The following is a 12,752-nucleotide window of genomic DNA, read 5'->3' as shown; positions in this document are numbered from 1 at the left end:
TTGGATCAGGTAAGATGGTGAGGAGTGGATAAGATGCTCTGTAATGAAATCTGGAGTGCTTTTACTTTTATATTATGAGGTAGAAAATGACATTACAATTGATGAGGGATGGAGTTATCTATGTGTGGGGGGGAGGGCGGGGGAGATTGAACCCAGGAATACTCTACCACTAAGCTGATAGGGCCTGGCTAAGTTGCTAAGGCTGGCCTCAAATTTGCAATTCTCTAGTCTCAGTCTCCCAATTTGTTGGGATTCTGTAATCCCAGCATGGTGTACCACCATGCCCAGCTTAGAGTTATTCTTTTAAAGCAAAAACCTCAAGTCAACTGTAAATCCAGAAGACCCATTTCACAGCCTAGCAAGTATTTCTAACAATACTGCCACCCCCTGGATTTTTCTGTGGCACAGCTTATCATTTTATCACATTGCATTATCTTAGAAAACGAAAGGATGAAAGGTCACTAATGCTACCATTCCAAGGCTAAATGTGCAATGCTGTATGCCATAAAGTGACTCAATGCTTCCCAAATGTGTACTGTGCTATCAAAGTTTATTTTATACACTACTGACGAACAATGAGCTCGGAGGGTTATTTTTACAACACTGGCTCTGTCTTTGTCTCTGTCTTCTCTGTCTTTTGTATCTTTTCAGAAATGCTAAAGGTTCCCAGAATGCCCAGGACATTGAGAATGTGAAGATGAATAAGATGTTGTCTCCGGCCTCAAGTTGCTTGTGTCCTTTTGTGTTCCTGCACTTTGTGGAGGAGAAGGCAGGTTTAGGACAATGAAACAAAGCAGAGCTCTCCCAGTAGAAGTCATCCTAAAGTTGACTTGACTTAGCCTCCTATTCCATTCATCCAGAGCATATGTTACTGCATCAAAGGGCAAGCATTATATTCCAAGAAAGGGAGTGCTTGGGACTGTAGGGGAGAAAAACAGCAAGGGAAAATATGGTGCCAATTGAAGGCTTCTTCTAAATAGATGGTATGATGTCATTTTAGATAGCAATGGCCCAGCCCATTAGAAGCTGAGCTCCATACAGTGATCACTGGACCATGGGATAAAGTGTAACTTAGACCCAGAAACTCAGCATTTAATCATTTCACACACTGTGTCTGGCAAAAGATTTTATTCTGATTAACTTTATTGTAAGTCACATAATCTTGCTTTTAGGCTTTAGATGACAGGAAGTTACAGAGTTGCAAATACAAACTCTTCTTTACCTTATTTATAGTTTGGAAAACTTTCAAGTTTGTGACATATGTCAATTGCACTTAAAAATTAAATAGCAGTGAAAGAAAGATGCATTTATAAAGATAGCGTTCAAAAGGAATTTTATGCTTGGATTTGTCTCACTTGATTACAAAAATTCCAAACCATCTTCCCACCTACAGTTTACAGAAGGGTTTTCTCCTTCCCTCCATTGAACTAGCATAAGGATTAAAGGATTTAAACAAACATGAAGATCACTGAAAGTGAAAGAGGAAAATCTTGAGGTGGCTGTGGGAACCAGAACTATTGCTTGGTGGAGAAAGAAAATATATAAATTTGTGTGAAATCACAAGCTGTAGCCTCCAGGGGTCCTTCAGATGTCTTTCCCACAGTCAGGGCACAGGATGTCGTCCCTCTCGGTGAGGAAGCCTCGCCCCACCAGGGACAGGGAGCACTTCTTACAGTTGAAGCAGTCGTTATGCCACTGCCGTTCCTCAAAGGAGATGTACTTCGTGCCTCCCAGGCCTGTGAACAGAGGAGACAACACACAGGGTGAAGGAGGGAAGGGAGTGTGAGCTAGTGAGAACCGGCACCCGACACTGGAAAAGGATTCCAGGCTGATGCATTTCAACATGGGCATCATGTGACAGTGATTTTCTAGCCCAGTGACACTGTGAACTGGGAATTCATATCTAATCAGCTACTACACACAGCCCCACAGAGCTCACAAGTATCAGAAGAAACAGGCACAGCAACTGGTTCCAAAAGGTGTGAGCAACATTGTGAAAAAAGTGCCTATCTTCTTTGTTTACTTATTGCATGTTTTCCCAGGAATCAGAACTGTGAGAGCAGAGTTTCTCTCCTGCCTTCACTGGGTGCCTCAAGTCTGGTGCTCACTTTATGTTTAATAGATGAGGTTTGGAGAGGAGAGGGTTGATTCTTCCTGGAATGGCCAAGAAAGGCCTCCCAGAGAAGAGATGGGAGTGAGGGGATGGTTGTTCTCGAAGAGAAAAGATGCTGAGATGAGCCCTGAAAGCACAGGCTAGCAGAACAGGCAGAGGAAAGAGGGGGCTTAGTGAGGTGAAGTGTCGTGGTGGGACAGGGGCCAACACAGCTGGAGCAGATTATGAAAAGTGTCAGGGAGCGGACAGTCATTCTATTTTTTATTATATTTTTCGTGATGCTGGGGATTGAACCCAGGACCTCATGCATGTTAGGCGAGTGCTCTATCACTGAGCTACATCCCCATGTATGCGTGTGTGTGTGTGTGTGTATGCATGCATGTTTATATATACATACTATATAATATATATAAAATGTGTGTGTGAGTGTGTGTTACTGAGAATATATATATATATATATATATATATATATATATATATATATATATATATATTTTACATATATATGGTACTGAGAATTTAACACAGGGGCACTTTATCTCTGAGCTATATCCCCAGTCCTTTTTATTTTTTATTTTGAGAAAGAGTCAGGCTAAATTGTTGAGGCTGGCCAAAACTTGCAATTCTCCTGCCTCAGCCTCCCCATTTGCTGGAATTACAGGAGTGCATCACTGTGCCGGGCCACAGCCCCAACATTTTAACCAAGAAAAGTAGTAACTTGTTTTCAGTTTGACTGCTTGACTTGTGTTTGATGACTAATCCCCATCAAATATTTAAGGTACAATGGTCCCTGATTATGGTATCAGGGGCAGGAGGTTTGTACACTGTTGCCTACCATGAAATAAAACAGAACTTATGTAACAGTTACAATCTGTTGAAATGTAGATAGGGAATTCCAATTAGAGTTCTTTCCAGAAATAATGGTATGATCCCCCATATTAAAAACAAAGTAACCGCTCTGATGACTCGTTTCTAATGGTCTGAGTCCTCAGATGTGCATGAAGAGTCTACACTTTGTCAGGTAGGTTCTATTACAACTTAAGCATTTAGGCTGACCTTGGACATCCAGTTCAGATGGGGGAGGCTGGCCTTAGAGCTACTCTTTCCAGCAAGTGAGTGACAGGGTTGGGACTTGAATCCAGGCCTGTCATTGCAAATTCTTGTACCCTAATACTATAGTACATCTGCTACTGGTGCAATGCAAACCAGAAAACCCTGCTTACTCTCTAGTCTTAAACATCATAGAGCTTAAAAATAAAAGTTACTGGTGCTGGGGCATGTAGCTCAATAGTAGACCACTTGCCTAGCATGCATTGAGGCCCTGGGATTGGTCATGAGAACCCAAACACCCTGCCCACCCCCAAAACAAACACTTATGTCAAATAACCAATGTTTGTTTCCACTGTATTCCTTGGCTTTTCTTATTCTAGACGCATAAGAACTATAAAAGACCTACAGACCATAGAGCCCATGCACTGGCCCAGGGCAGAACTCAACTGATACTTTAGGCCAGCAGTTCTAACTTTTCTGCATATCAGAACCATCTGGGAAGTTTTTTAAAATTCCAGTGCCAAGGTCACAGCTCATATTTATTCAATCATCAGTTGTTTTGACCCTCCTCAGCAGTTTGTAGTACGCAGCTGAGCTTGAAAACCAGTGGTGTAGGCCACACTTTGATTGACTGATTGATGGGCAAGAAGGGCTAGAAGGTGGTTCTTTTTCTTTTAGGCATATAAACCACTCTGAGTGAGCTACAAAGCCAAGAAACAACTTCTCAGATGCCCCAGCATCACTGACATCCCACGTTTCTCCTTTCTCTCACTCCTGATAAGCCCAATATCATGGAGCTGGGGGCTAGGAGAAAGATTAGCAGTGGGAGGGGAAGACGAAAAAAGATGTGACAGGTGCCATGCAGGGTAGAAAGTGTCCTTCTAGAAACTCCACTGTTGTTCTGAAATGCTGGCAAATAGACATGAGAGCCAACATCAGCCCCATGGGAAAGAGTCCTCCTAAATGGAAGATGTATATACAATTGATCATGGTTATTCACAGGAGTCATATCCCATAATGTCTTCTGAACACTGAATTATCAAATACTGAACCATCATTCCAAAGAAAACTCTCAGGGTTACGTTCCCACTAACCTCTCTGGTCACAGTATTTTTATCAACTGATTAATAAATGATGTTATTTTATGTGTGTTTCTTATTGATTTAGTACAGATTCATCAAAACTGAATTTTTGTCCAGTACTATAACTCACACTTGAATGAAGCTTATCTAACATATATTTTCTTTGTGTAAGACACATCAGACTTTTCATACTTAGGGACACTAAACAGAACTTTGAAAACCGTTTTAAACAGTGGAGATGCCAACAAAAATCACACACACACACAAAAGTATCACTAAAGACTGAGAAAAGGACACTTATTTGCAGTATCAGCACTGAAACCAGAGAGCAGGGCATCATCTAAGCTCTGATAGGTATCTTTCCTCAGCTGGGAATGTGTGTGTCTGGCAACTCAAATTTGTCACTCCCCCGTGCCTGTCTGTGGATGAAAACGTCTAGGTATCGATCTGGGGTTACAAATAAATTTTTAGCAAGTAGGCAAGTTTGTAAGTTTGGATTCTGATAATGATGATCAACTATATTTATATGAGAATTAAGCATCACTGCACATAAAAAAGTTGGAAAATACCAAATTCCAATTTATTTACAAAAATAATTTAAATTTTGTTAAAAAGGAAAAGTAAAAAATAAAGATCTATATGAAACAGTCTAAGCTCCGAGCCTTTGCAGTTCTATGAAAATCTGGCTAAAAGTATATTTTAGCTGCAAAGTTCATCTATATATCCTTGAAAATAAGTCATTACTTTTCAGAGAATTAATTCTTCTGTTTTAGAGGAAAGTTTTCTGTTTTGTTTTCCCTAGTGTTGTTTCTTTCAATGCTGTGATGATAACTGCAGTTAATATCCACACATCTAGTTATCGGATTCAAAAGTGCTTTTCTGTGGATGAAAGTTTCATTTTATAAGCATTTACAATGACAGAAGCCACTATGAAAACAGCATTCCCTAATGAGGATGTTAGGGTAGAAGACTGAATTTTCCCCTCTAAATAATTCCAAGAGAAATATCATAAATAAATGACCAGAACTGGATGTCTTAACATAGGAAAATTTAAGTGCTGTGATTTTTTTCTTTATATTTTAATTTCAATTGGGAGTATAATGAGCTCTGGATTATACACCAAAGGACTGTTTTAGTGACCTAGAAAAGTGAACTTGGTTCTAGGCCCGAGGAAGTAAGGAAAAATGCATAGGAACAGGGGTGCATGAATTTGTTTGTGTAATTACATTGCAAAGCCACACAGGAAAGTCATGCGGCCAAACCACTGTGTACTAGAGGTGTGTACCATCTTCCTGTGGTAGGGATGAAACCATTGACTGAGTAGGGTTGGAAAATCACAATATGGAACATTTCTTACACCATGAAAGAAAACTCACTTTTTCTCCCCACTGGTCATTGGTGTAGCGATACACGGTAAACATTTAAAGGACTTCAGTCTGAAGCCGTCTACTCTCTATCCTGTATTTCTTTGGTATGTTTAATTGCTTAGTCCACTGCCTGGTCTACCAGCCAACAAGATTTTAGATTCATTTTTACCAAATTCTTTGAGAACTATGATTAAAAAAAAGTAAGACCATGCCCTCTACCGTCATCTACTTATGGTCTGTTGTGGCAGAAGAGTCACTAAGAAGCCACTGCATACTTCTAAAAGCCCAGGTCAGCTGCTAAGCCTGAAAATGGCAGTTTTCATGGTGCTCATGTAGTTGTCACAGACTTGCAGACTTCACTTTTAAAGATAATCCAACCCAAAGTAAAGCCATCAACCTGAGAGCAGGCCACATGGTTTCCAGGGACCAAGTGTTGGGAGGAAGTCATTAGAACCTGCTGGAGCATTAGCATTGGACCAAGGAGAGGAAAGCTTGGAAGACAGGTCTGCAGGTGCGGAACCTCAGCAAGGCCCGGAGGGTCTCAGGATTTCAACACCATCACATGATGAAGTGCTTGGCCTAGTTCAACCTTCAGGTGGCTCCATGAGGCTGATGGCCCATGCCCTGGCAGTGGGTTTTCCTGGGACACTCACCACTGATGGGGTTGGTACACCCTGCGCACTTCTTGGCATACAAGTCGCAGAAACAGGTGAGGCAATAGGCAAACTCATCCCGGGCTGTGAAGCGCTGTCCCGACAGTTGCTTCTTGCAGGCAGTGCACACGAAGCACTCCTTGTGCCAGGGCTGGTCTCGGTAAGTGACCCCTCCTGTGGTGATGGGCTGAGGGAGCAAGGGGGAAAGTTAGGGGCCTCTGTTTCCACCAAACATCCACCTCTGCTGTGGCCACTGGACGATGCAGATCACACCCAGAAAATATCAGGTTTGTTAAGAGCCATGAAAAAGCAGTAAAACTCCACCCCATTGTTACCCCTCCATGTACTTTCACTGTAGCCCCAGGCGTTCCTGCTAGTGACATGGGTCCTGGTGTGTCTGTCCTCAGCTCTTCAGGGAGTGAGGACCTAAGGCACAGATGTCATAGGGGCACTGCCACCACCCTAACTAGGGAGACAGTGTGGTGGAGAGGTCATGATCAGAGACCACATCAAGGACACTGGGGTCTGAATCCCAGTCCTACTCCTTACCAGCCCTGTGGCTGGGGGCAAGTCATGGCTCAAGAGCTCAGCATCTCAGTTTTCTCATCCATGAAGAGGGGTACTGAGGACAAAGGAGAGGATCTCTGGGGTGGCCTCAAAACCTGGCCTTGTTCCTCCTCCCACAGTGCTCTCCAATTCAGCCCATTCAGCAAGAAGGGCTGTGGAACAAGAAGAGAGAAAAGTCTCCAGACAGCACCTGCAGATGCCACATAAAGGGACCAGCATCCTGGAAGCTTTGGGAAAAATAGGCCCAAAGACTTTGTCCCCAGCCTGTCTCCCAGCCTTAGACCATTTGTGAGAAGAAGCTGCAAACTAGTGAACTGGTCATCGATGCCTCAATTTTATCTAGTATTTTCCTCCAAATGTTGCTTTTCATATTCACGTAAACAGTGGATGAATAATGGATATCAGAGGTGTCCCGGTGAAGTCTCAGTGCCACAGATCCACGGCAGCAGAAGACAGAGCAGAAAAACTACAACACCCCAGATTTGCCTTTCTGCCCTTTTTATTTTTTGAACAGTGTGACAGAATTGGGAGACTCCTTTGGTCCTTATGTAAGGCTTATGAAGGAAGAGATACTTCTTCCTTTTACAGATGAATAAACTGAGACCCAGAGAAATTTATAAGTGACCTGCTCAAGAATTCATTCATAGCTGGTTAATGACAAGACAGGAACTAGAATTCGGGACTCCCTTCTATCCTCTATTTTTTTCATTCATTCATGAATCATAAATAATCTGCCTATAAGTGACTCCCATCCCCAGAAAGGATTTATGGAAACATGGTTGGTCTGGATATTTCTATGGGGAAGACAGAGGGATGCATGACAGCTCTCCTCCCTAGGTGCTCCCTCCCCAGCTCTGGATTCTGGGCCCTCCATTGCTTTCCATGCCCATCAGCTAATTCAGATGCATCTCAGCCTCAGTGTTGCTTTCTCAAGAGAGTCATTCCCCAAGCACCACCCGGTGCGCTCTCCTCACGTGAGCCAGGGTCCTCTTGTCACCCACTCTATTAATACTCCATTCCCCTCCACCAGCATGTGTCAGAAAACACCCCCTGGGTTGGACAGTACAGTGTGATCACTGCTGGATATCAAGTGATTCCTGGTGCCCCGGGGCCTTGTTCATAGCCTGAGGAATGACACCTCTGGTGGGTGCTCTTTGTGGGTTTAACGAACATGCACACAAAGGCGTATTGTCATGACTGCAACTGAGCAGATCCCACGTTGGGCAGGATGACAGCAAGAGCCAGCAAATCAAAACCGCCCTTGGATCTTGAGGAGAAGAATAAAAGGGGTGAACAGAGATGAGGAATCAGCATAAAATCAGCAATGAGAGTTCAATCTAAAGACGAAGAGAAGAACAGTGCTTCCTGTCCACAGCTGGTCACCTGTGGAAATGGTTCACTATTTGCTTGATCCAGAAAACACCACACAACCACACAAATCAAGAGGTTCAATTCTTTATGTACCTGAAAGATGTCACTGTGCAGAATCAGTGGGTGCCCTCCCAGCAGCACAATGGCAGAGCTAGCAGGAAAGCCTAGGCCAAAGAGAGGGGCTAGACATGGGGCCAGGGCTCCCCCCACAATTTTTTTTCACATGTTTACAAATGTAGAGAGGAGTGTTGAACTTAAGGGTTTCAATGTAGATTCTCCGGTCAGTGAACACATTCAGTTTAATAACCGATCTGTCCCCTGTCCATGGGTAGACCTTCTTCTCTCCTTTACTTCTCACATCTTCTCTCTCCTTTCTTTCCTTCTGTTCCCTCTTCCCTCCTCCTCTCCCATCCCCCTCCTCCCCCATCTTCTTCTCTCTCAAATATAGCAGCTGGTTTCTTGTTTATTACAGATCAGCTTTAAAAAGTCAGCTCTCCTTCCCTCTAACATCAAGTGCATTTTTTGAATCATTCTGGAAAGCAGGGCTAAAGGATTTTTAATCACAGAAAGCAGCAGTGCTCATGTCTTTGAAAGAAGGATCTGAACACAGATCCAGTAGATAAAAGGCACAGGAGCACATGAGAATTCAGCTGTAAGGCAGGACCAACACCAGTCTGAAGCCACTTAGGTACTGCGTAAGGGGAGACCTGACAGAAAGCCACGGAGGCAAACCAGCTGGGACATGCAAGGCCCAAGGGGGAACTCAAGATACCTTTTTGCACTGAACACACTGCAGGGCATATTGCTTCTCGTAACAGGGCACGCAGAAATTCTGATTGTCTTTAGGGATGAAACTCTTGGTTCCTATGGGCTGTTGGCAGCGATGGCAGATGAAGCAGGTCTCATGCCAGCTGCTGCCCTTGTACTCCATCTTGCGGGTACCTATTGTCAGAGTCAAGAGAAAACAGCATGGTTATAGCCTGGCCTGGAGTTCTGGTCCTCTGCCTTCACAGGCTGCTGCCACCTGGTTTGAGATGGGAGCAAGTCTTCAGCTCTTTGGCTCCCCTCTAACTGTGAATAATTCCTATTTTGTGGAGAATAAGGACTCTGCCTTTCTTTTGTTTCTTTGCCATACACCCAGGTCCTAGAACAATATGTGTACATAGTATGTACTTGACATTTATTTTTTAAATATGGTGGTTGGGAATATTAAATGAAAAAAAAAAAAAGTCTCTCTTGGCATTGTAAACAGAGAAGTCTGGCACAGCAAAGACCAGTTCTTATGGAGGATGACTTAGAATACTTCACTTTACTTGGAGAGTCACTTCCTTTGGTGTCAGTTACCTATGGTCAACCTCAGTCTGAAAATATTAAATGAAAAATTCCAGAAACAAACAATTCAGTAGTTTTAAATTGTACAGCCCTCTGAGTAGTATATTGAAATGTCACATGTCCTGCCAAGGATGTGAATCACCCCTTTGACCAGTGTATCCATGCTGTATATGCTATCCACCCATTAGTCAGTAGCTGTCTCAATTATCAGATGGATTATTAAGGTATTGCAGTGCTTGTGTTCAAGTAACCCTGATTTAATATTGGCCTATTTCATTCGTCTATTAATAATTATTTAATTATTAGTTACTGTTGTGACACACTTACTTTGCCTAATTTACAAATTAGACTTTTCTTTAATATTAAAGCAAGACCACTTCTTTTTTTTTTTGTATTTATTTTTTAGGGGTAGTTGGGCATAATATCTTTATTTCTATTTATTTATTTTTATGTGGTGCTGAGGATCAAACCCAGGACCTTGCACATGCAGGGCAAGTGCTCTACCGCCGCTGAGCCACAACCCCAGCCCCCTAGACTTTTGATCATAGGTTTGTATCTACAGCAAAAAAAGATAGTACATTTGGGGTTGGCTACTATCCATGATTTCAGGCATCCATTGGGGGTTTTGAAACATAACACCCTGAGAATGAGGAGGACTACTGTGCATTCTCCTGTTTCAGTCTACAAATTAAAAGCCCCTCTGGTTTTCAAAGAGGTGGAAATGACTGTGTGGTGGCTGAACCTGGACCTCAAGCCTGACTCAGCAAGGACCTTGTCCAGCACTCACTTTATGCCTCTGGTTGTGTGAATCGAGATGGGATGTACCTTTGTAGTTTCATGCACTGTGCTATGTGCTATGATTGAAATCTACATGTGGCACTTGTACATCCCATTTAGCAGTCCTCTAATCTGATCTTGTGCCATCCCGTTCTCTTTGGAATAACTATTATCATTTGATAGGGTTCTACCATTCCTCCAAGTCAATCAAGGGAACGGAAACATTTTTTGGCTCACTCCACCATTCACAACATTTGTTGACTCACGTTTTTATACATTCCCCCAAACAGTGCATACTTATGGAAAGATATAATTCAAGATAGAAGATGCATGTAATCGCTGTTCATATAATATCAGAAGTTAAAAAAAGATGGGAAAAGAAATGTAAAGGATAAAGAGATAGAAAAGTACTTCCCATGTGCGAGGCAGCTCAGGGCCCAGTCCACTAATATAACCCACAGCCCCAATCCAGATCGCTGCTGTTTTCTAAATGAGCTCTTATCATTCTTTATTATTATTGATACTAATTTTGCAGTGCTGGGAATCAAACCCAGGGCCTCAAGCATGCTAGGCGAGCACTCTACCATTGAGCTACAGCCGGTCCATACACTGAGGTGGTGAATGGAAGGCAGCTGCACCCACTCTGTGGCTTTCCCCCATTCCACTGGCACAGCAGTTGTGTAGTTGTGTACTGTGGTGTAGTTGCGCAGAGTAGCAGTAATTGAGTAGAGACTGCATAGTCTGCAAAACCCAAGACATTTATCTGGCTCTGGATGGAGGAATTTTGCCAACCCCAGGTCAGGTGAAGGATGGGGACACCCAGGCATGATGGGTGCATCCATCAGACTTCAATCCAGACATCGGAAGTGAGGAGGACGAGCCTGGAAGGGAGCTGCCTGTCCCAGACCAGGGGAAGCACTGAGATAACGCAGGCTGTGGACAGGAGTCTGTGAAAGAGACCCTGACTCCAACTCCAAACATAATAGATATGGTCCCAACAGTAAGCTCAGGCCTGTCTTTCCGCCAGCTGGAAGTCTGGTCAGGGGCATCCCCGTCTCAGGTAATTAGGAATGTGCTGAGAATTATTACATGATTATTTCATTGGATGTCATTCCCAGGCCACTTTCTCAGCTTCCCATTCCCCCCAAACCAGACATCCAGGTTCTGCCTTGCATAGATTATATAAAATATGCAGAGGTGTGTGTGTGGGAGGGAACTCAGGTGGTGACCTGTAATGATCTTCAAAGCTAAGGTATACAATCTATAGAATTTAAACTCGGGGATGGATCCTGAGACAAAAACCACATAAGCAACCGAAATCCAGTAAAGATGGTGGGAGGAATTTAACGCACACCTTAGAATGGTTTTCCTTGGCCTCCAGGGGTTTCTTTACCCATACATACTTTTGTCACTTGCTCTTTTAATGTGGGACCTTCACTCTCATCAAGCCCGCCCAAAGCCAAAAGATTTTGTCAGTGAACATGGGGACAGTTGACTGAAGTGAATTCTTGGCATTTTCCAAAGTAAGTCTTAAGTGAACACCAGTGCTCTCGGAACTGACCATGCAGGGGGCTCACTGGGCACCTGGAGCCAGGGGAGATGGTGACTGCACCGTGACTGCAGTGGGCACAGTGCTGTACAGTTATGCAACACGGCCAGAAGGTGGCAGCCGAGCTCCACCTCAGAAGGGAATGGGGCTCAGAACAGCCTATGGGCAGGAAAGTGCAGGCTAGAGGAAGGGTATCATTCTGATTCAAGGAAACAAATGAAAAATCAGATACCTGGGTGCAAGATTAGAGTCACTAGTCCCCCTTGAACCTGCTCAGAGCCTGCAATACATCTGCAAGAAAAGTCCTCCAAGGGAGGCTCAGTATTTGGACAATGAGTGCTGGTGAACCCCAGAACTGGGTTTTTCCTCCCTAGTAATCAAGAGATTGGCTTGTGTGGGGCCCTCAGGGAAGATTTTTCACTTGGGACATGCCTCTTGTCCTATAAATCTAAATTCATTGCAAAAGCTATGCTGATGATCTGTCTGCTCTCCATATTACTATTATAAAATTATCATTATTATTTTGAGTACTGGGGATGGAACCCAGGGGTGCTTTACCACTGAGCTGCATCCCCAGTCCTTTTAATTTAATTTTATTTTGAGACAAGAACTCATTAATTTACTGAGGTTGGCCTTTAACTTGTAACCCTCCTGCTTCAGCCTCCTGAGTTGCTGAGATTACAGGTGTGTGCCACATGCCCTGCTTAAATTTATACTTTTTAATTGGCATATAATTATTTGTACTTATTTAGAGGTTACAGTATTATAACTTGATACATGCAAAAAGTGAAGAACAATCAAATCAGGGTAGTTGGCATTTCTGTCTCCCCAAATATCAGTTCTATACCCTGAGACTCGGCAAACACTTCTTTAGAAAAGGTAAATGAATTG

At 43.2% G+C, this 12,752-nt stretch overlaps 2 protein-coding genes across 4 annotated transcripts in view; one reads left to right on the top strand and one right to left on the bottom strand.

Annotated features, from left to right (window-relative positions):
* The window catches only part of C14H2orf49 (chromosome 14 C2orf49 homolog), a 35,062-nt gene that overhangs the window by 18,149 nt on the left and 4,161 nt on the right, over nt 1-12,752 (top strand). Inside the window, exon 5 of one of the 2 annotated variants that reach the window (XM_071601907.1) lies at nt 652-1,021. The exons of the other annotated variant lie outside the window; for it this stretch is intronic. The gene's annotated coding sequence lies outside the window, so the exon portion shown is untranslated. Of the gene's footprint in view, nt 1-651; nt 1,022-12,752 lie in introns of those variants that run through there. 2 annotated transcript variants of the gene reach the window in all.
* Fhl2 (four and a half LIM domains 2) overlaps nt 1,114-12,752 on the bottom strand; it is a 37,516-nt gene continuing 25,877 nt past the window's right edge. For both annotated transcript variants that reach the window (XM_027951782.2, XM_027951784.2), the window contains 3 exons: nt 8,976-9,145; nt 6,266-6,452; nt 1,114-1,736 (listed from right to left, as the gene is read on the bottom strand). In XM_027951782.2, coding sequence (XP_027807583.2) covers nt 1,585-1,736; nt 6,266-6,452; nt 8,976-9,145 — 509 coding nt within the window. In that variant the 3' untranslated portion in view covers nt 1,114-1,584. The remainder of the gene's footprint in view (nt 1,737-6,265; nt 6,453-8,975; nt 9,146-12,752) is intronic.

This window comes from Marmota flaviventris, chromosome 14 (assembly GCF_047511675.1).
Source record: "Marmota flaviventris isolate mMarFla1 chromosome 14, mMarFla1.hap1, whole genome shotgun sequence".
Lineage (NCBI taxonomy): Eukaryota > Metazoa > Chordata > Mammalia > Rodentia > Sciuridae > Marmota > Marmota flaviventris.
The sequence above is the reverse complement of the archived record's forward strand: the minus strand, read 5'-3'. Positions and strand labels throughout refer to the sequence as shown.